This window comes from Platalea leucorodia (assembly GCF_965183815.1).
Source record: "Platalea leucorodia genome assembly, chromosome: 8".
NCBI classification, from domain to species: Eukaryota; Metazoa; Chordata; class Aves; order Pelecaniformes; family Threskiornithidae; genus Platalea; species Platalea leucorodia.
In genome coordinates this window covers 4,315,244-4,339,181 of record NC_138830.1, presented here as the reverse complement: position 1 = coordinate 4,339,181, position 23,938 = coordinate 4,315,244, and the positions used below count along the sequence as shown (strand labels likewise).

General features: G+C 46.5%; 1 protein-coding gene across 4 annotated transcripts in view; it reads right to left on the bottom strand.

The window, feature by feature from the left end:
• Positions 1-23,938, bottom strand: part of PLD1 (phospholipase D1) — a 79,800-nt gene that overhangs the window by 23,939 nt on the left and 31,923 nt on the right. For 3 of the 4 annotated variants that reach the window (XM_082320921.1, XM_082320922.1, XM_082320923.1), the window contains 12 exons: positions 23,310-23,418; positions 21,669-21,734; positions 15,395-15,453; positions 14,780-14,872; positions 11,877-12,029; positions 10,955-11,104; positions 9,567-9,650; positions 7,716-7,797; positions 4,586-4,696; positions 3,002-3,208; positions 2,146-2,362; positions 1,079-1,192 (listed from right to left, as the gene is read on the bottom strand). In XM_082320921.1, the coding sequence (XP_082177047.1) occupies positions 1,079-1,192; positions 2,146-2,362; positions 3,002-3,208; positions 4,586-4,696; positions 7,716-7,797; positions 9,567-9,650; positions 10,955-11,104; positions 11,877-12,029; positions 14,780-14,872; positions 15,395-15,453; positions 21,669-21,734; positions 23,310-23,418 (1,445 nt within the window). The remainder of the gene's footprint in view (positions 1-1,078; positions 1,193-2,145; positions 2,363-3,001; positions 3,209-4,585; positions 4,697-7,715; positions 7,798-9,566; positions 9,651-10,954; positions 11,105-11,876; positions 12,030-14,779; positions 14,873-15,394; positions 15,454-21,668; positions 21,735-23,309; positions 23,419-23,938) is intronic. The other variant, XM_082320924.1, reaches the window with a different exon arrangement.

The window sequence follows — 23,938 nt, the reverse complement described above, 5'->3', positions numbered from 1 at the left end:
TGCAACAAGACCAGTTTACACAAAGCAAGCCTTGCCAGCACTGCTGTAACCCCACCGAGCCGAGCTGAGCCAAGCCATGCCAAAAATGCCATGCAGCAGGTATGCACCACAGCTGCCTTGGGAAGCAGGAGCTTCTAGTGAGAGTCCAGGTGGAGCTGGGGAATCGCTGACTCTGCACGCTCGAATGGGAATGGGTGGGACACGCTGCCTGGCTAAAACACACGTCATGTACTGAGCTTCGATGACTGCACATGGACTCATGAATGAGCATGAGGTGACCACAGGGCAGACCACACTTCATTTCCACGAAACAAATGCGTCTCTTCCTTGTTACCGGCCGCTACTTTGTAACCAATATTTTATAATTGGCAATTAGTGCCTTAGAGGAAGACGTTAGCAAGAGGAAGATGTTGAAGAACTGCTCCTCACCCCATACCAGAACTCAAAGGCATCTCGATGAGGTACCATGCTGAAACAGGCCCTTTCAACATCGGTTCAGAGATCAGAACAGCTCAGTGCTTATAACCACCCAACTCATTTCTCAATCGAGTATGCTTTCATTGATTTTAATCAGGGGCAAAAGGGGGGCCCCAAGGCTTCATCCAAACACAGGTCTGGCAGCAGCCACTTTGCCGCCTCCTCTCTCTGTTTGCCTGTCTCCCCGCATCAGGCTGACTTTAAAATATCCAGTGCAGAAGTTCCCAATTCCAGTAATAAGCCCTTTCCTTTGCGGGACGAGAGCTGCTGAAATCATCATATAGCAGAACCAGAGCTATTTCCTCAACTGTCCCCTGTTGTCATTATTGCAAATTTGTTTGGTGTTTTTTTGTTTTGTTTGGTTGGTTGGTTTTTGTGGTGGTGGTTTTTTAGTTATTATTTATTTATGCTGCAGTTTTTGTAGCTTCTAGAGAAGGCTCTTCTGCCAGGACATCCTCAGAGCAGTGCTAAGGATGCTGGGAGAACAACAAGCAGCAAAGGCTGATCCTGGCACCCAACCTAACTCTCACCATTGTTACAATGCAAAAACATCGGCAGCTAAAGCCTGAAGGGGTCTGCGCCTCTGCCTTCCTCCACTTACCCTCCTGAGGCTCAGCGAGCCCCTGTTTGGATTCACTGTGGTGATGGAACATTTTCAGATGGGGCTTTAAACTCTGGATTATATTCGGTTGACTTCTAGTGGGGTTACAGTAACCTGCAGAAAGTCAAGATGCTCTATTTATGGCAAAAACGCACGTCCGCTTCTGCTGCGCCGGTGCCTGATCCTGCCTGGAGCCACCTTGCGTGACAGAAGCTCAAACGAGACATCAATTTGCTGAAACTACAGGTGACCAACAGGCAAAGGACCAAATTCAAGACCCGGCTGGTTTTAAACCAAACAGATATATTGAAGTAGCAAAGCCATGGCTATGTCCTGAGCTGACTGCAACCAATGCAAACGATGCTCCAGCAAGGCTTCCTCCGGCCAGAGGCAGGAGTAAGACCTGCAGGGAGCGATGGAAACTCAGATAAGTTCCCACCACGAGCAACATACAGCTTCAGGGGCCGAGGACTTCAGGAACAGATTTCAGAAAGGACTCCATGCTAGAACAAATGTCAAGCCGATCCTTGTGGTTTTAGCTTTGAGGCTGTTTTTAATGTGGGGAATTAAAAGCTGCATTCAAATATTCAACTGTTGAATAGTCTCTCCTCTCTAGTAAGTGGGTAAATTGGGACTATTTCCATTTAAGTGAACCGATTTAAACCTAGGTAACACTAGCCTATGAGAGGGGATAATCACATTCAGAAACTGTTTTGCTAGCTGTAAAAAATACAAGTTGAAAAATGAAAGATTCAATTCTCCCTTGCAGGAACAAAAATTTTCCAACAATATAAACATTAGGTATCACGTACACTGTATCACGTCATCTGATGGCTCATGACAATCGCTAATTAGCTAAATGCAAATCCACTTAAAACTTTCCATGTATATTTTGCAGTGACACAAATTTACATATTGACTACACATAGTTATTATTCCGATAGTTAAGAAACTTTCCTTCCTTACAAAGAACACATTACCCTAGAAATTATGTGAATCTGCATGTACACCCACCCACCCACCTCCACGCACGCTTTACGTATGTTTAGTTGAAAAACATTACTTACTTGATTCACTGTCTATGCTGCTGACGCTGTCGGCATGGTGCATGCCGTGTTTATGGAGATGCTTGTAAATACTGAACCTTGAAAACTTCTTGGGTTTTCCTATTCCTTTCATTTTTGACATGTCTGGGGCATCCTCAGCATTTTTCTGGAGCAAGTGGCTTTCTGGGGACAGAGCTTGAGCCTGCAGGAGGACACATTCAGACGGCTCTGCTGCAGACTTAAAAGACAGAGGACGTTGCTGCAGGTGACGTACGGACAGGTTCCCCTTTAATTACAGATCATCACGTACATCAATGCTCAGAAACAACCACAAGCCAAACTTTGCCCCATGATAAAGACACACTTCGGTGGGAACTACGCGTGCTTTTGAGGGAGAGAGCCTGTACCGAGGAGGCACTCGACAGGAAAACCCATTAATGCTAGCAGTACATTCTTCCATCTCATAAATCTACTCTGGCTTATTACTCCCCTTGAAATTCTCATAAATTGCACACAGACCCAGGTTAGCTGAAAGCTCAGCAAGCAAGGCGCCTGCTGAGGGCCCGAGGACCCAGAAGTTCAGAGCACTCTAAGTGCCTACTGTGCATTTCTAGCTAAGTTTTATTAACAGCGTAGCCTCCAAATTGTGGCTGCTGCTCCAAGCTCCGGGGGAAACCCAGCTGTCTATCTCCGTGCCCTAGCAAGGGCTGGCCAGGATCTAGCCCTAAAGAGTCATTCAATACTCAGATACTTCCCCCTTCCCATTACCTCCTAAACCCAACCCTATACTCAGAAGCAGACAGGGCTTGTTCATCCCCACCACAAACTTGACGTGCAGATGTTGAAGGTGGCCACCAGCTGGAGCAAGCTCACTTACTGCCAGGTTGGTCGTCGACACGGACTTCACTGCTGCCATTCGTTTGACACTGCCCACATCAGTCAGGCGATGCTCGTCATCATCCCACCTGCCGTACGCCAAGTCGATGCCACCCACAAATGCCACAGACTGGTCAACGATGACGAGCTTCTCGTGGTGGGCCCAGAGGTACACAGAGGAGGACACGTGGTCTGGGTGTCTCATCACCTGGGGAGAGAACCAGCACTCAAGCTCAGCATCATTGCCCAATTTACATCCCTCCAGCCACAGAGCTGCCCAGCTCTTTTTTTTGGCTGCTCAGGATGATGGGGAAACGCTGGAGTTCTTAGAAGATTCCTCCACACAGACTGCTGTAATTACTGAAGCTACGTGACTCCACCCGACTTGGGCTCAGCCTTACCGGCAGGCAGGTGGTTCCCCACGATGCGAGTATTCCTGAGCAGCGACGGTTACTGATGTTGGGATAGGTCACACTTACAACAACTGTGTTCATAAGAGCACTATAGTCAAGGGAACTGTCTCAACAAATAAAACCATGCTTTCAGTAGAGCTATAAGAGCTGAGCTTTCAAACACAGAGCCTGGTCTAAAAGAAAACAACATATTGGTGATCTGACTCACTTCTTTGGTTGTTGCCACTACATAAGTGAAATGAGAAGTTGGCTGGTTTTTTCCCCATTTAAAATCAGGAAGTTGTTTGACATTTGTTTATGAGATTCTTTTTGACATGTGTTTATGGCAAAGTCATTTCTATATCTAAGCATTCAGTATATAGTTAGGTTTTTTTGGGGTTTTTTTTGGTTGTTTTTTTTTTTTTTTTTTTTTTTTTTTTTTTTTTTTTTTTATGTTAGACGAGAGCCATTAGACCAGCTTCCTGGGGAAAAAGCTAGAGAGTTTCACCTTGCTGCCCCCAAATCTGTTATACACCTAGCACATATCTTCCAGTTACACCTTCCCGTCTTGCTGCGAAGACGATGGTGAATGGATGCTTCCCTTCACCGTGACAACCGGTCAAATAGCAATAAATCTATTATTCTAGCAGTTTGTTAGTCACCCTCATGCATAACATATATCTTATTGCTCATTAAAATGTATATGCCTCTAATTTCAAGAGGCTGGATCTAGCCCTATCGACTGGTTCATGTGCCACAACTCGTTTTCTGCTCGGTGGCAGAGCAGCAGCGAAACAGCACAGGACAGCACCATGCTGTTCATTTACGATGGAAACGTAAACATCCAGTGTTGACTCTCATCATCTACGTACGAACAGAAATGCTGAAATGAGACAACATTCTCAAACTGTAATTTTCCATTTGATGTAACCCCATTAACTTGTCACATGAAATACGTTTCTTGTGATTTAGATGAATAGTTGCTTTGGCAAGTTTAAACTACTCAATTTTGTGTTCAGTTATAACCTAAAGAAATGAAGTTGCCAGATGTGGTAATCGCTGTATGGGTATGTCTTCTCAGACTATTCCCACTGTTCTTCCAGTTCACACCCACGTACGCTGAGGGTCAACACTAGCCGTCGAGAGCAAATGAATGCAAACGTTCTTCACGTGACTGCCTGATGCGCAATTACCTTAATGTTTGGATGGAGGTGCATGAGCGTCCGCTTGCTGTATTCGCTGTTGATCCCTAGGGCAAGCTCCACCTCTTTGTACAGCATAACAAAAATTCTCACTCCTTGTTGCTGTCAGAAATAAAGAGAAACACACGGTATGCAGGTGTTTCAATGGATACAGTCCATTTCTGCAGCGAGGAAGAGCTATGAGGCAGTAAGCACGTTGTGCCCGCAGACAGAAATGCGGGCTGAGGTCACTTGTTCTTGATTACATTCCATGGTGACCCCATGGCGTGCAAGGGCCTGCACTGCTCAGGAACGCTCTTCAGCTTCCAGAGAAGGGCTCAGTACCTGGACTCATGTGTGAAGAGGTAAGGTACGCCCAAGCCCATCAACAGGTCATTCTTACAGTAGCCCCTTTTAAACATCCTTTGAGGTAAATTTTGCAAACATGATTCAATCCACACATAACAGTGTTGCACACATCCACTGAAGTTCAGTTTTCTGCCATTTCATGTTGCCCTGAGGTTTGCCTAGAGTTACAGGCATCTGCAGGACAACGATACCGGTGTGGCCATACGGACATCCCTCTCCTAAAGGGGATGCAACCGATCCAACGCCAGTAAACAAGTTCTTTCTGCTGGTAGAGCTAAACCAGCTCCTGGAATACAACGAGCAGTGCTCAAAGGATGGTGCTTTTCTTGAGTAGAACGGTAGCCACAGGAGGGTTTTCTAAGAACACTTGTTAAAGCACTTTCAAAACTGCCAAGTACTTCCCAAACTTCAGCAGATGCTGGCCACACACTGGAACTGCTGCCATAAATCAGTACGGCTTCAAATCTTGCAGTAGAGCTTAAACTTGGTACCTAAACTTTCCACAGCCTTTTAAGCTTCTATTTCCATAATGCTGCTACTGACAGCTTGAGCAGTCTCCAAATCGTGCATGATATTCTGCTCCCCACTGCACCCAGAGAGGTCCAAGGCAGCACTGGACACACATAAAGGGCAGCCTTACCCCTATAGCGAGACAGCAGCTTGCCGACTGCCCTGCCGAATCAAAGAAATGCCACAAGCAAGAGAGCAGGCAAGTATTTCCAGGAACTAACCTTAAAACACTCCTCACTCTTATGAGGTATTTATAGCCATAGGAAAATCCATGTCAACATGACAAAGCCAAATTCTTCCAGTGAGTATGCCCCATGGCCACGTTTCATTTGCCAGAAAATAAGACTACTTCCAAATCAACAACACTCAGACACAAAAACCTATTTTTTTCTAGTCATACGGAGGGGTGAGGACTGTGACAACTGGTTTGGAAGAGGAGGGAATCAAAGACTACTTCAGTACGCTCACCTGGACTCCTGCCCTTCTACCACATCAAGAGTTCAAGAGACTTCCCTGGCCACGCTTCCCTTCCTGACTCACCGCTCACGTGGGGCAAACTACCATTTCCAGCACCGGTGTTATCACGGGTTGGGTGAACAACTGAAGTACAGCCCACACTCATAAACACCTCACCCTCAGCTTCTCTGCCTGCCTCGCTTGGCTCCGCGAAACATGTTCTCTGTAGTCTGGATCCAGGCGTGTTATTGGAAAGCAGGGTACAACCAGCGACAAAATAAACTGTTTTCTGAGATGAAAAGGCTTAAAGAAAATAAAAATAGAACTAGTAGTTGTGGTTGCTCGCTCATATCTCCAAGCGCTGCACAAGAAAAGAGAGTGCACAACAGCACAGAGCTTTGCACGGGAATCCTGACCGGGCGTGCCGGGAAAGGCACCAAGTTAACAGCAGGTCTGAGCTTTTCTCTTCAGGAGAAAGAGCAGAGGAGAAATTAAAATAGAGGGGAAAAAAGCCTTATCAAGTTTATACAAGCAATCACTTACTAAACACGAGCATTTATTAACTCAGATAACATGGCAATGCAAATAGGAGTCCAAGTCTCCAAGTTTATCACCTCCTTGTAAATAAGTCGAATGCCACAGCCCAGCTCTGGGGAACACGATGCTGCTTGTGTTTGCACACTTTTTTCATGCTTTGCTAAAACCCCTTCCCCACACCCCTTTTCCAGAGCAATGCACCGGGACCCTCGTGACTAGAGTCGCGCCTGAGAAGGGAAGGCAGGGAGGGCACAGCTGATCTTCTGCCTCTTAGTGGCCACAAGAGCCATGAGAATATAGAAAGGGGTGGGTAGGAACAAGGAAAACCAGGAGACATACAGGTAGTGAGAGGCAGCTCCAAAAAATAAAGCCTTTTCTAATCATATAAGTTACCCTTGGAAGTAAAAATAATAATAAAAAAATCCAAAAAACCTTTCAGGCTTTGGCATTTCTTATGCTCCACTAAAATTCATTATTACCAATGGTAGCAGCTGTGGAAGAGCTATGGCAAGAGCAGCTTTGGGCAGCTTGGTCTGGGCAGGATGAAAGCAAGAGGGGCTCCACCAAGGGTGACGGGGCTGGGATGATGTTTAATGACAACAGGCACTTCTTTACTACAGCGAGGAATGAAAGGTGAACAGCAAGAACATCAGTTCTTCCGTGTTTAGTTGTAGCAAGGACCTATGCAATGTATCAAGTACGGAAAACCAGATGCGAAGTCTACAGTGAGTTAGCATGAACCTCTGGATGACACCGAGTGACTTTTTGCTAACGACATCCTGATGGTACCTTTCACAGCTTCACCTCGGAAAGCTGCAGCACAGAGACACAATCCGTGGTAACGACAGACAGGATCTGCACAACACAGCAACGTACAGACCACCTACCAAGAGCCACCACAAAGTTCTTAAGTCTTTCCCGTACCTCTAAATTACATATGCCACAAGGAGAGCACCGGACAGCAAGTGCTCTTTGAGCCCACCAGGAGCTGGGGCAGTCATAATGTAAGGCTGAAGCGACCCAAACCCCAGGACTCAAAGGGGCAATCAGAGGGTCTACGCTTCTGCCTCCGAGCTCTTCCAAACACAAACCCGGGGAGCAAATCAAAACACGCAGTTTTCCGAGGCCATCTGAAACGAGGCTGGGCCAGCTTTAACTCTCATCCCTACCAAAATAAACGGTGCAAACGCTCCAGTCCCAGTATGACCCTGTAACTGGTGGGCAGAAGGGGTTTTCTGCAGGGTGAAGGTTGCAGCTGGAGCTCACTTACTGCTTTCCGCTTGAGGATGCAGTCCAGCCGCCAGCGATTTCCTTCCACAACCGGTCGTTTCATGAAGATTTCTGGGCTCAGCCTAAGAAAATAAAGGGGTGGAAAAACCACAGCATATGTAGCCTGCAAACAAAGCACTGGCCTAAATAATCAACTCGGTAAGCAAAGAAATAAAAAAGCTTATATAAGGTGGATGTGAAGGCTCACGTCCCAGAGCGATGCATTCTCCAACATCAGGCTCTTTGTTTTTTAATAACAGAGCATTACAGAGGGCAGGGGATGCATCCAACACATGCATCTTGGTATTCAACAACCCATGAGACCAAGTTTAACAGTGATGTATAAATGGGGAAACTTGGACTCTATCTATGGAAGAAAGATGCAACAAAAGAAAACCCCAAGGTAGATTTGAAAGAAATGTGTAGACATAAAAAAAATAAATGAGTGGGATTTCAGTTCTCCTGGTACTTAGGCTGTCTGAGTAGCATAGATTTGTGCTGAATTTTCCTTGCTGCCTAAAGACAAAGCAATGTGATCTCTCAACAGGAGATTTTATTGATTCATAGCTTTAAGGATTACAAGGAATAATTAAGCAATCTCATCTAACTCCTGCAAAGGAAGGTGACAGAATTTCATTAATTTACTTTTGTACCTTTGTACTGAGCATGGGAACTTGTGCTTGATTAAAGCATAGTACTACATCCTAAAAGCATGCTTCTGACAATAGCATTTTGATCTGAAACTTGGAGTTTAAGATAAGTTTTGCAATTCCAAGATACATTAACAAATGCCTGAATAAAACGTTAAGTAAGAGACAACGGGTCTGAAAAGCGACGCTCTTGCGTTGCTACCTGATGTTGCACGTGGGGATCCCGGAGCATTGGGTTTATCTGCAGTCATGTTAGGAAACAGGTTTCCCCCAGTAAACGCTAACATCGTATTTAGTTTTCTCATAATTGCCACCTAAGAATTAATCCTCCTGGTTCCTACAGGCAGTGGATTAGTAGAAGAGGTTCATTTTAGAGATGGAGAAAGAGGAGCACAGAGACCTGCTCAAGGTTAAAGAGGACCTCTGAGCTGTGGCTTGGGAGCCTGCCCTCCCATCCCATCCCCAAGGTCCAGGCTGGCTCAGCCACATTAACCTCCACAAAGGCAAGACACAGGCAGCCGCGACCGGCATGCAGCCAAGAAACTCTGCCCCGAGGCCGCGAGAGCACCCTTTTCTGCCTCAAACGGGATCCAGAGCACTGCATAAACATACTGAATTACTAGTCAAGAAGTGGGCAGAGCCAAGGTCCTTTGGCAGCCGCACAGGTCAGGGAAGGGAGGACAAAACTCCCCTCCCATCGTCTGGCCCGTTTAAGAGCAGAGCAAAATTACACCACCCGCCCCAAGATGCTCTCATCGCTGGCACGAGGCTTCCCAAAACAGTGAGGAGGAGCTGAAAGGAGGGTCCCATGCAGGATCACATCCGAAGACACCGTCAGAGGTGTTTGAGTGTCCGTGATCCCTCACACACTGAAAAACATTCTTGTCCCTTGGGTTTGCAGTGATTTACACTCCCGATGAGCACCTCAATACCTAACATTTGCAATTCAGGTGGTGCCTTCATGAAGTTTCAGGCCTTTCCTTGGAAGGAGACAACCAAGCTGTTGATTTCAAGCATGCGCTTTTGCTGCCAACCCTCCTGAAAAGGCCTTTGAATACGACACAAGGAGATGTTTGGGTGTGCTGCCAAACCATCTGGCTGCACGGCTAGCTGCCATACTGTAGGGCCTCCAAACAGTGCCGCATTGTCGGGAACGTCCCAGGAGGGACGGCTGGTCAACATCCAAATATTTAAGTACAAACCACCAATCTGTGATGAAAATTTCTTCCTTAGCAGCTTCCATGGCATTTGCGACATCTTCAAAGTACCACTTAGCATTTACATACCTGTAAAAGCAAACACAGCGCTTAGATTTAGGTTTCTTCCCCCTTCATTAAACAAAGTCCATAGCTGAAGACCAGCAGAGTTCTGTGTTAATGCCATTTACATGCTCTTCTCAAAAGCAAACACAAACCTAATTTCAAGAATTAGGACAACACGCAGGGAGAATTTCATGCTGCTATTAGTAGCCTAATGAAACAGCACAATTAGAGATCATTAAGTGCTGCTTGGTACTTCTGCCAGCCGCACACAATAGTCTTGGGGTTTGCTTGATGTGCGAGCTAGTTTTCACTCTCAGGAAAGGATGGCAGAGTGGTGTTTGCTTTGATTTACGGAAACGATTTGGGCTGTGGTTACTGCAAGGCAGAAGCTGCAGTGAGAGCGCTGCAAGGGTTTGCTTCCAGCTAAAGTCGATTTTATGAGGTGCTTCTGGGAATGGCTTAGTGCAATCAGGTTACACTACAGACTGCTGTGTGCACAAAGCCCAGTCACCCTTAGACTATAGCCAAATTTGCATTTGCTGATGCTCTTTCATCGCAAAGCCAATCTGCAAGGCCTGAATCTGATGCTGCTCTTCAACCGGATGAGTGACATTTGCACCTGAACACATCCGCGGTGCCTGGAAGGGTAATGCTGCGCTACAGAATGAGAATCAGCCTTGCAAATGTGGTGAGCGGGACATATCTTGCATTTCAGCACATGAACGACGTGACCAGACCATCGGCGGCAGAGGAGCACGGGCAGGACAGGCTGCAGCACAGCTGCTTTGGGAGGGAGCTATGGAGAAGGGAGCAGCCAGAGGCAGACCGTTTTCAATAGCACCTGCGTTACCTTGGGCTTACAACCCAGAGCCCAAAGACCTAAACCCTTAGGGAACAGCGTTTCCAGAATCACAAACTGGGATAAAATTGAAGCCAGGAATATCTTAGTGAGAGAGCAGTTCTGGTTGTAACTCATAAGCATCCTGCCAATTATATGTGCATCAAAATACCATTTTTATCATCACGGTAATAAATACCCAACGTGTCCAAATTCAAATGAAACTTGATGTTTCGAAATGCTGTTAGCTGTGACGCAAAGCCGCAACAGGATCAAAGCGCTCCTGTCACCAGTACTGCTATTCTGTTCCCAGTGAAGAAAGCCTCATTTTTCGCAACTTCTCTAATTATCGTCAGTCCTCATAGCCACCGAACGCCAACAGCTCTGTCCATCAGCCCAGGGCTAACGCAGGCAGGGGTGTGCCGTCGCTGCTGCAGGTAGCGGCGCCCAAGGCACCGTGATCCAGCCGCAGCCTCGCCACGGTCCTCACCACTTGGCCAGCGTGTTCTCCTGGACGGCCGCGTACGAGCCGAAGCGGTGCTCCGTGAGGAAATCCTTCCCGTGTTTCCGAATGAACTCGTCTATGCCCTGCCTCCACCACTGGGCATGTCTGTAGCTGTTACACTTCAAAATCAGCGACCTGTAAGACAGACGGCGCACGGGGCAGGATGCTGAAGCCACGTACGTTTAATTGGGCTGCTCCTCGCTGTCTGCTCGTGCTCATAAATGCACTTGTATCAGTCATACTTTATTTAAGCAAAAAGTAAGGACTTTGCTTTGTTGTTTTGTTTGGAAATGAATACATCAGCACTGAGCTGGCCCGTGTGACTACCACAGTATTGCACTGCCAAGCATAAAAAACCCCAGATTTAAACTAATAGCATCAGCTTAACTTGGAGGAGAGCTGGACCTAGCTAATGCTGTATTCTTTTTAGAAGATGAATTTATACTGTATGCTATCATAAAAATATTAAATACCTCTTTATCCCAACTAGCATGTCTTTTGGGTAATACTCTGGTTGGGATGTAGAGGAACGAGTCCCTGCTTGCAGCAGGGAGGAACAGCGCGCCTAGAAAATTACTGTAAGCACTTGCTGCAAAAACAGACTGTGCAACTCAACAGGCACCGTGCCCTCAGGCCTGAGCAATAACCACAAGGACGGAGGAGTGATGGCTGAGGCACCAAATGCCTCATTAAGACATCGGAAACGATCGGCATTAGATCGGCCAGATCCCCGGCAGGTATAAACACCCCAGCAGCTGCCCAGGCCTGAGCCCTGCGGGACGCTGAGCCGCACCAGCCCGGCACACGTTTTTAACCCCTCCCAGAGAGAAGCATCAATTCTTCCTTAAAAAAAAGCAAAAAAAAAAAAATTAAAAAAAGCGCTCTAAATAAAGACTGTATTTCTTACCTAGAGAGATTGTCGATCTGCAACCCATATTTCGTTTCTGTTTCTTTCTGGCCTATCTTAATGTTGAATTCCTTATCTACCAGCAGGACGAAGGCAATGGCCCCCGAGTCCGGCTTCATGTACAGCAGGAAAGAGTCCTTCACCACCAGCCACCTGTATGGGCACAGCAACAGGGAACTTGTATTTCACCCGTGTCGGTCTTCAACACGTGAGCCATGAGACTAATAAAGTGAAAAGGTGTTGCCTTCAAAACAAGTGCAAATCATTTCTCAGGGAAACGAGAGCGTTCAATGAAAAAGTAAAATTTCTTTTCAGGGACTAGTCCAGGGTATGGTTTTCTTGAGCAGAAAAATGCCTCTTTTATGGACTTGGGTAATGAGTTTGAATTCAATATATGACTTTCAGAGTTATTTGCCTGACTCCTTTTTACAGAAGTCTTTGAAAACATAGGTTCTTATGTCTAACGAAATCAGTGAGAACCTCCCTGCCCACAAACCTCCCAGCCAAGCGCCCCAGCACCAGGCAAGGTACAACAAGGATCCCTCCATCCCAGATTTTTATTCAGCTTGTATGTTACACCTGGAGGCAATACAGGAATTACTTGACATTTCTAACATTAATTATGATGCTAGGATCACTTTCACTCCCATCAAAATATATGAACGAGGCATTTTGGAAAGCTTTTATTGCCAAGCAACAGGCACCCTGTTAGAAACACAAGATGAGAGATGACCGGCAGGTTTTACATAAATACTGTAGCCTGAAGGCAACTCTGGGAAAAAACATGTTTTTTTACTGTGAATGACATTTCTAATTTTTTCTCCCCCTGCGGCGTAGCTGGGGTAACCGGCCCCCTCTGTCCCACACAGGTCTCCACCACCAGACCTTCGCCTCATTCTTCTGCACACTCAGAAACACACAAAGCAACAGAAAATACCGCAAAAATCTGTTCATTCTTGCATCTTTAGTAACAGCCCCAGCTCCTCATCTACTTCCAGCTCCCATAATTTTTCTTTTCTTTCAGGGCCCTGAAAGAGTTATCCCAGCATCACCTCTCATTTGGTGCCAAAATGCTCCCCCCATCATTTGACCCATAATTTTACTCCCAAACATACCCACAAAATACATTCTCAAGCATTCCCCATGCCCGAGAAGTCCTGCCTATACACCTTGACAGCATCACCCCACCGTTCTTCTCCGCGCCCCTTTCCACAACCCCCATGGCCATAACACACCCAACCCACTATAATAAGTGAAATGAATGTGGGGTATAAAACCCCAACGCCTATGGCAAAGCTGTGGTGGGAAAAGGATGGCCGCAGCCTGCCCCATGCTCAGGGGGAGCTCTGCCCCCAGCTTGACGTGTCCTAAAATGCTTCGCTTAAATAACCCTCTTTGGGAAATATTACTGTTATTTGCTTATTTATCGACGCACACGCTGTCAGTCGCAGCAGGCCGCGGCAGGGATTCGGTGCCCTCTGGAGTTACTCTGCACAGAATCCCACTCAAACACTTCTCCCATCCTCTTTTTAGCCTCTAAAGGAAAATAGAGATCCATCGGAGCTGTATGTGCTACTGTCCCCACTAAAGCTTCAGCTTTGCATAACACAGGGAAGAGTTAACGGAGGGGTATCAAGAGGAAAAGGCTTTTTTTTTTTTTTCTTTCTCTCCATAAAAGAAATAAAAGAATTGGAGACAATTTAATGATTTGACCTGGAAGAAGGTCACATCTTCATCTCCTTGTGCTCTCATTATAGAGATCTTCTGTAAAATTATATTAAGAAACGTTGGAAAGACTATGAAGAAATAGGACCTTTTCTTCACAAGAATGCAGAAAGATTTTGTCAGAAAACAGAGTTTTTTTAAGAGAAACTAACGACAGCCCATTGGTGATGCTGAAATCCAAAGGTGGAAAATGCTTGGGGAAGCTCTCACTGACCAAGAAATTGTTTCTAGAAGGCAGATACGTGCTATTTGGATTTCCAAAAGGAAAGATTTGCCCGGAAGGGCAAGCTCCAGGAGATACCCTTGCATTTTTTGGATGCTAGAGGGTAACGCACATACTCCTCCCTCCGTAGCACACGGCCGCCTGTGCTGCAGCCCCAGGGAACACCGAGATCTAACACAGAAGGTAAAGGCATGGGGACAGTAAGTTACGTCTGTCTGCAGCGGGAAGGGACATGGGAACAGGGAACAGGGCTGGTGAAAACTCATGAAAACACCAGCATTTTGGCACGTGCAGTAATAAGGAAGAGGCGCCGTATTGCATTCCAAGGCTAATTGCACCAGAGCTCCTTAGTGCTGCAGGTCACATCTGATTTAATCCGGCTCCAAAGGAGCCCAGATAGCATTTCAATTAATCGATTTTCTTTTTGTAAATTGAGGAAGGGAAGCTCAGAAAACTGGGCAGAAATCTGTCAGTGACACCAGTCACGTCCCCTCCTGAAGGCACGGAGCCCCCGGGCGCTCCTGCAGCAGGGAAGGCCGGGCACTGACCAGGGGATTATTGCCATTTCTGCCAGCTTGGGGCTGTAGGAAATCCCAATTTTCCTCTGGAGTAACGTGTCTCTTCTGCTATGAACTCTGACGCAAAAGAAAAAACTCACCACCCTCCACAGAGAAAGGTGAGAAGGGAATAACCTGTGGACCCTTCTGGCCCGAAAATCTGTGGCTTTTGTAAAAAAAAAAAAAAAAAAAAAAAAACCAAAAAAAAAACCCAAAAAAAACAAAAAAACCCCACAAACTAAACCAAACCAACCAAACAAAAACAAACCAAACCAAAAAACCAAAACCAAACAAGAATCTCCCTTACAGACTTTTGGGAAGGAAAAAACGAATGAGGATTTTTGTATGCGTGCCCAAGGAGCACACAGCATCGCCGCCTTCGCCCGCCCCAGCGGTACCTTTTGGACCATCGGTAGCACATCCTTCCTTGGCCGCAGCAGTTCAGGCCAGGTATGCGGTGGCCCCCGGAGCGCTTCATGATCAACCCTTCTCTGCAAGGACAGAAACGCGGTCAGGACGGGCAGCACGGCTCTCCTGGAGGTGCAGGGCAGCTCTTGGGTGGAGGATGCCTGCTCAACCCCCAGCCCCTGGTCCCAGGGACAGGCCTCCAGCCATGCCTGAGCAGCCTCTGGGCCACTGCCCTAAAGCCTGGAAAAAGGGCAAAAATAACCCTGCAAAAGGAAATCATGCAGATTTAAGAAATGCAGGTCCCTGTGTTATAGCACAAGCATGAGAACAAGCAGGTCAACACATTGCAGGGAGGGAAGGGGAGAAACCCCATGAGCCAGCCCATGAGCTGCAGCCCGTGCCTTGCAAAGCAGCCCGCTCTCAAAGCTGCTTCCCAAAGATGTAGCATTTCTGTCTCAACATTAATAATTTTTTCTATCCAGATGGCAAAATATTCCCCAGTCAGTTATTTGCAAGAAAGGAAAACTATTAATTTGAACAATGTTTATTTATAAGGCCCTGCTCTTGGTGAACCATAACTCTCACAGACACAGCTCACAACTCACATGCCCTTTGGTCCCAGGTCGTGGATGAATGACAGCTGGCTTACTCCAATGAACTCCATCTGGGGAAACAGAAAGAGATTCCCCCATCTTTCATACTCCGAAATCCACAAAATACTTTGCTTCATCAAAGTGACTTGTCATAAAGACGGAACCTATAGAAGATCCTGAGCAGAAGTTACCCATCATCGCTTAAGCATCTTCAAGAAGACCAAGAAAATTAGTTTGGTTGGGTTTTTTGTTTGTTTGCTTATTTGTTTATTTTAAATGTACTTTGGAGAGCACACTTCAGGCAACCAGGACAATCAAGATCAAACGTATCACAGGGACCCACTGGTATCCTCCCTCCTGGATGACTGGCTGAAACAAGGACTCAAGTTTGACACCATTTGGGGGCCCGTGTGAGCTTGGCTGGCTGCCTGAATCCTCTCCTTCCTCCACTGAGCCTCACAGAAAGGCTGGAAAGGGAACGAGCACACATACCCAGGGCTGGGAGAGCCTATTCCCTTTGAGTCCCCTACCCCATGGACACACACCAGATGGGGGGTCAGCCCCTCAACCCATGAGCATCCTCCAAGACCACCGCAGCAGGTTGCTCCCGCTCAGCGCTGTGCACACTGCACTGCCCCATCTTACCCCACGAGCCAAAAACCCGCAGAAAAGCCACAGTGGGGCAGGAGGAGAGCAAGTTCAAGCACACTCTCCATGACTTCTGCCAGTCTGCACAGAGCTGCACGGCAGGCACAGCCTGGGAAACCCACATGCCATACTATTAAGTTTACCAGCAAATCTCAAATTCAAGCAACCTGCCTCCTTGCAGCTCCTCCTGCTTCAGCAGAGATTGCAGAGGAACGTAACAACATGCAAAGCTGGTAAGAAAGCACAGCACGATTACGTTCACCTCTAAAAATAGGACACCAGGAGATTTCAGCCGAGCAGGCTTTTCTTGGCAGAGCAGGACATTCCTGACAGTCTGCTGGTTGTTAGCCCTGGGGCCCGTTAGCAGGGAGAAATGCCTGCCCCGGGCGTCCCGTGCAGGACAGGGCTTGGGCAGGAGCAGCCCTGAGAAGGAGCTGCCTTGCATGGTGGAGGCTTGTCTGCACCCAGGCACTTTTAATTTATCATCGCATACCATCGTCCAAGTGCAGAAGGGTGCTCAGGGCAGGGTGAGGGCAGGAGTTGCTCTCCCCTTTGGTCAGGCAGCAAGCCGGAGGGAACCCTCTAACCACATGTTTTGGCAACGAAGCCTGTTGGGACCGAAGCCCAGGACTCAACCCATGCTCCTGACCACGGTCATGACACAAGACAGCCTCGGGGCCAGCTTCAGGCCATGCCCACCCATGCCCCACGGCAGCTCAGGTGCCAGCACCCAAGGAAGGGCTCTCCTCCAAGGTGGCCACTGTCACCTGCTCTTTGCCAAACCAACCTCAGGGCCCTCATTGGCAAAATCCAATTTTGCACAGGAATTACATAGGTGGACCCATAAGTGTTTGAAAATATCTCCGAGGCTAAGTATAACAAAGAATATCAGTAAATTCGGGGCAAAAGTCTGTCTTGCAGTTGTGGTGAGGCCGGCTCAGGCTCCCTTCCCAACACCAGCATTTCTGCCCCCCAGAAGCAGCAGTAGGACAGAAGATCCTTCCTCCTCCTCACGCTCTGCTGTTCCTTCCCAAACTTCTCACATCAATGAGACCACGGAGAAGAACAAAGGATCTGTTGTTCTCCTCCGAGTAGCTCAAGGACATTAAGTAATCTCTATTCAGTAGAGGCAAATTTCATGCCCTCATTTTTGGGTGATTTCGGCTTGTTTTCAGAAAGCGGCCAGAACGAGTTATTCCATGCTTTTACTAACAATCTTGCTACCCCCGCTCTCACTACACGTTCTGGAAAAGCACCAGCGGTGGCCTACAAACATTTCAGCTGTTTTGCACTGACACTCGGAGCGGGATGGGGAGCATTGGAAAACCCAGCGTATCCTACAAGCTCTTATCAAAGTCCCAAGCGAAGCCTCAGGCCAGTTCTTTGCCCTGGTTCCTATTTTCATTTCTCCAGAAAAAGGCTGGCATTCCCCATCAGACAAAGCAGAAACCCAGACATCTCTTGTCACAGTGGGCACACAAAAACCAAAGCACGCAAATGTCAAAACCCTTTGAAAATGTTGGCTGTGACCAAAAAGCTGGCAGCAATTTGAGGAGCACTCTGTGCAGAGAAATAATTGTCCTTGAAGAAGGAAAAAGAAAAATCAGGAGGAAAAATTACTTGCAGAAACAGAACTACTACTACATAAAAACAAAAGAAAGATTGTCTGGTAGCGCAGCAACCCGCTCTTCAGCCAAGGAGTCTTTGAAACAGCAACGGTGACAGGAGCCCATCCAACACATTGATCAAGCAGCTCCAATTAGGAGCATTGGTTTGGAAAAAAAAAAATAAATAAATTCCACCAGTTACAAGGAAAATTCCTCAGTGCAGTGGAAAATATCTGATCGAATGATTTATTATTATGATTATTGCTGCATTAGCTATTTTTACTGTTACAGTGCCTTTCATCCGAGGTGCTGGTCATTCACAGAAAAACCAAGAGGAGAACACAGAGCAGCGAGGCGCTTTCATCTCCTTCACATCTGAATTCCTGCGCTGCCCAGCTGCCTCCCCGGGGAGCCGGCATCCCGCTCCGGTTTCACAGCAATCCGCAGCAGAATATTTTAAGTATGAGATACGGGCCTAGAGAATGCAGTTTCAGTGACATTGTTGTAGCAATAAAAAGAAAAAAACAAACAAAAAAAATAACCAGACGAGAGTGATCAGCTGCGGAAAGACAAGCTATGAAAGGTGGAGAACCAGCTGCAAGGTGCACAAGCCATGGTTTTAAACTGTCCCATTCTGCCAGCAATGTCAAGCATGCGTGATTTATGTAAGCAAAAATTTCATAGAGCATCTGCATTTCAGAAAGAATTCAGCAGCTCCACATTGTGTTCTCATTTCGACTCTTGTGTTTAATTTAGTGGGTTAATAAAACTAGAGTTGATTAGCAGCATGGCTAGCAATAAAATGAGATTACACCACTGTTCAAAATAATGTTTCTGAGCAAGATGCCAACTATTTCTTACACATAAAATTGGCTTATACTAACCCCAAATCTAAAAAAAAAAAAAACATTAAACGTACTAAAGTTCAAGCGCAATAACTAAAAATACTGAAGAGTTGGGCGGGGACCTTTGCAATGGTCTGCAGATCCAAGTGCCATATCAGAGGCAAAACAGCAGCCACTCTCACATATCTGAGTTGTTCTTACGTTGTACTGCTTTCGCTTCAGACAAGGGTTTTACACTCAATTCCTAAAGCTCATGCAAAATGTTACGGATACACACACTTTGGTTCAACCAGATCTTATTTTTTGTTTTGCTTAGGCATCTTTCAACCATTGCAGCTCATACAAAAAATGATGCAAAGGTCCAATTAATACAATTTTTATATGGAATAGAATCAAGCCCACGGGCCCTGTTTCCTAATGTTTTAGCACTATATTTCCCCAATTTCCATTTCCCAGAAAAAAGTGTGGACAATTAACACACTGAGATTCCCACAACATTCATTTTAATGGTAATTGTCTTGATGTGCTTCAGCCCAGAAGTACTATAAAAAGATTTTGGAAAGGACTAGAAGACATGAGATTTAATCATAAGTCACATAGCCAAAAGGAAAAAAAAAATAAAAATGGAAGACTATGAAGTCGGGGGTCCGATCACAAAATACAATGCATCTACCAACCTATTTGGTAACTGCACACAAAATACTCTGTTACAATGAACGCTGAGAAATTAAGGGCAATGTGAGAAGGTGGTGAATTTTATCAGTCAGAGCCACTCGCTCAAAGCAAGGCACACTTGGTACATCCCTAAATGATGATGCTTTAGTAAGTTCTACTTCCACAGCCTGCAGGAGTGTCACCTGGAAAGGCTAGAGGATGTACAACCTCTACAATGTCATGTGGTCACCGTGGACCTGATCCTCAACCCACCAGGGATTTCAGGTCTGCAAAGCCGCTACAAGCTCGACTTGCAGGCTCGACTCTCCCAGTGCACGGCACGTCCTCGAGACAGCGTATAAAGCGGTGACCCTCTCACTGACAAATAATAAATTAACCACAAATGCAAAATAAAAGAAGCAAAAAAGCGAATTTATTAAATTGTGCAGGTCAGATGTAAAAACACGTCTGAGGAGATGCGATTGACCCAAGCAGGCTCTTCACAAGGACCAAGCGTTAGACATCAGGCAGGTCACAGCTTGCCATTGCAACTCCACGTCTGACTTCACAAAGAATTAAGGATTTTAAAAAACACCTCAGTGCACGGATTGATGAGAGGAACACACGGGAGCCAAAATGTGCTCCAAGATTAAGACGGTTACAGCATTTGTCAGCATCCAGGCTAACAAAGACTTTTCAACCACAGGACAAGCAAAGCCTTCATTTCGTTCTAAGGAGGACAAATACGATTCCAAGGAAAATGCCAGAAATCTTCATTTAGTCTCTAGTCTGAGAATGGTGGGGGTTATTTTGGTGGTTTTTTGTTTTTTGGTTTTTTTTTTTTTTAAAAGGAAACATTTTTCTCCCTGTGCTTTCTTCCAGCGTTGCCCGCAGGACCCGCTGCACTTAGCAGCGCCGCCATTAGCAGCAAAGTCCTCACTGAACACTTTGCTGTGGCCAAATCCAGTGAAAGCCAACAACAAACTGAGAATTCATGTGCAAAGTGACATCTGGCTCCGGGGGCTGGGGACAGAAGGGTGATTCAGTGCAGGAGGAGCAGAGCACCCCACAGCTGGCCGGACAAGGCAAGACCGCTCATCTCCTTGCCCGGCCCCCACCGCGGCAGCCCGCCTCAAACCACAGACTGGTCAAAACATCACCCACGTTCTTACATGAGCAGAAATTCTCCAAAACAGTTGAAAAAAGCAATGCCTGCCTAAGAGTGACAAAACGGATCTGCACTGTAAAATAACTCTCCCCCGCTTTGCATATGCTACTGATCAAAATTGCCAAGTTATCCCAATCTTGCCTTTAGAACAAAAGATGACTATTTTCCACAGGCAGACTAACACAGCTCTTGACTGCAGTGGACTTAAGCTCCACATCCTGTCCCCAAAAGAAGGACTCTAAGAAACACAGGTCCTCTCAGCCCAGATCTGAAGACTTCCCAAAGCACGACGGCCAACCCAAAGCACGACGGCCAACCCTGGACAAGCACTTTGCCCCATGTAACGAGCAGGGCTCAACACACCAAGCTCTGCAAGAAGCGCACACACTGCTTTCAGGCATTACGTTCATCTACGAGCTGCCCAATACCTCTACACAACTGAAATCCTGCAAAAGAGCAGAATTCCTACCAAACAACAAAAGTCGAAGAGAAGAACTTGCTGCTAGAGATACCCTAAGCTTAGTCTACATTTCTGCCTTGTTTGAAAACCAAGTCTTCCCAGTTATCACCCCTTGCTCAGAAATGTCACTAAGCTCTGCAGCTACTCAATGCATGCATCAGGTTTTGCTGATAATACAAAAGATGGAGTAACACAGTCATTATGCAGCCAAAAAAAGGGGAAATAAATTACCATCCCAGGGAGACATTACAGATGCAGCTGACAGGTGAGGACTACTGAAGAAACATTCGAGGATGGCTTTCAAAGGAAATCTTTTTGCTTAAAATAGGCCTGAATTTGGATTTGACATTTCTCCTCATTTCAAAAAGACTATCGACTTGGGGAAATAAGCCAATTACGATCTCCCTTTGGAGGAGACAAAATACCCGCAGAGGCGAATGGGTATCACTCATACAAACTCAACGTCACCGAAGTCCAGTGAAATTGCACAGAATAAGAACCTGAGACAAATTTGCACCCAGGACCACACACAAAGCCCAAACGGAAGGGGTATGGTTTGGACTCCAACTGTTTAAGAATGTAAAACTTCAACTTACCATCTTAAACACTCGCCAGAATTAAACAGAAACACACTACATCATGTACGTACAATCGGCTGTCTGGACTGGACTACCGTGAGGAGGATATCGCTGTGTTATGAGAGTGATCTCCAAGAGTGAACCATTCACTCTCTTTCTTTGGTTTTAATCATATTACATCCGTGTTGGAGAAATCAGCTAGGCCAAAATGCTTGCAAAACAGCTGTAAAACATTTCTTATATAACCTGCATGTCTTCTTCCAATGAATTCAACATTTGTAAAGCAAATATTCTTTAAGCATTTAAGCAAACTAATTTCTACTTACTGTTCCATGGTAGTTCCTGTACATTGGCATTTTTAGGATCTTTGTCAAGTAGTCTTCCAGCTGTTTCTACAATTAAAACATTGAAACTTTAGATAAGATGCAGGAATTTTCAAGACAAAAACCCACAATCCAACTGTCTGGCATTAGGAAGCAATCAAAAAGTCAGACACGCTTTTCAGCTTGAATGGATAAATAAGTAAGTTATTATGCGCTCACGGAAGATTATAGCTCAGCAGTGTAGACAGTTCAATCACAGGTTGTTCACTGTTCACAGATCTGTGTTTGTACCTTCCACCAGCAGACCTGTTACCTGCCATTGTCATTTTAGTGGTCAACTTTCTTGACCGAGCCCAAGTCTCAAACAATTTTAAACACAAAAATCAATCCCCGCTGTTTCTGACCCACACAAATTAACTTCGTGAGAAAACACAGCCTCAGGCTCAGCCGAGAGCCCCTATTTAACCAAAACACCAGGTTCGTGGAGCAAGGAGCACGGTGACCACGCTGCCCTGTCCCAAAGCCATGGAGAGGGCAGTGGCCGGGTCACCAGTCGCTGGAGAGCCTGTCCTCGCCAGCCAGGAGCGAGGAAGAGAAGAAACCATTACAGGAGAGAGAATCTCTTCCCATCCTCGTGATAACTGGGCAAAGAAGAGATTAAGCTGTTTGGGCACAGGAAACCAGGCAAAGTCCTACAGGACGGAAAACAAACTGAAAAGAAACAAGGACTTTTGCCCTTCTCAGCATTAGCATCACAGCACTGAGCCACCCAGCTGGGCAGCGGGGGTATTCCTCCCCATGGTGAAAGCTGTGGGATTCCCACAAGGAAACCAAGGGGTAAAAAAAGGCATCTAGAAAACATTTTTCTTCCTCTTTTAAATCAACATCTCTTTCCTGAAACTCCCCGCGCAGCATCAAAGCCACGCACAGCAGGGAGGGTTATCTGCACTGCGTAGCCATGAGACACAGCCCTTTGGGACTTGAGGCTTCAGCAGCAGAAAGCCTAGGGAGGGAGCGAACAGCAGAAAGAGAACGATAAGCACAGGGTGAACAAACGTGGATTTTTACAGCCTTTTTTTTTTTTTTTTTTGCAAACAGCAAAGCTGCAATGAAGAGGTAGGAAGACATCCACCCTCTTCATAGAGGGGCCCATCTGTTAACATCTGATGAAGTTACATAGAACACGTGTGCCTTGGCTAAAATTACCCACCACTTCAGCATCAAGAGCCTGTCTGTCATCTCCTCTTTCAGAGGAGGACAGGACTGAAATCTCTCAGATTTTGATGGCCACGGGGCTGCCTCCATCACGCAACTTGACTCTGCGAACTGCCTCTTCTATCTTTAAATCGGAGCAGGTGGGAGGAGGGGAACCACCACTCTTGGCATCGTGGTTTTCCTAACTGCAGAGGAAAGCTTTGCCCGTATGAACCCCGGGACCAGCATCGTCCTCTTTGCACAGAGGAAAACTTGGCATTAAAGCTGGACTTGTCAAAGCCTAAGTTTTATTACCATTGAAGTCTTTTGCTTGACAAACAAGGGCTTTGATAGTGGGTGGCTTTGCAAGCAACCTGCCTGGCATCTCTGCACCTCAGAAGCCCGCCCAAAGCATCCCTCGGGTCCCCACACACCGAGCCGGGCGCTTACCCTCCTGCTGGAGAAGTGCTCTTCCCGCACTGTGCTCTCCGCGGTGTGCGGCAGACTCGGCATCTGCCTCGGTTCTCCCCTTTTGATGGATTGTCTTCTCACCGTGTGACTGGAAGGAAACACAAACCACAACGTCGAGTCTGAGTGCTGCGAGTGCGCGCGTGCCTCGCTCCGTAACCCTTCTTCTGCGATGCTTTTATTTTTTCCCATTCAAATTCTTAAAAACCGAGATGGGTGGGAAGGAAAGCAAAAAAAAGCAAGCCTGGATTCATTTAAGAAGCCAGAGTGCTCCAACTGGCTCATAAACAAAAATACAACATAGAAATATCAGAGTTTGATTTTTTCGGTGTCCCCTTTTGCCCTTTTAAGGAAAGGGAGCCTAAACCCTATTTTTAGGGTGTTATGTTCCCCCAGCCCTTAACCCCTCCTAATTTCACCTTTCCTAACATCATCTCCCCACGTTTCTCCACATCAGGAGGCTCTTGCCAACCCACACCACTTCTCTTCCCACTTTTCTTTCCCCTTACACTTCCAGCCACCCCGAGCACCAAGGCCAGCCCAGGCAAGGCTGGCCACCCGGGCCAGGGATCCCCACACAGCCCGTGCTGGCAGAAAGCAACATCGCACCA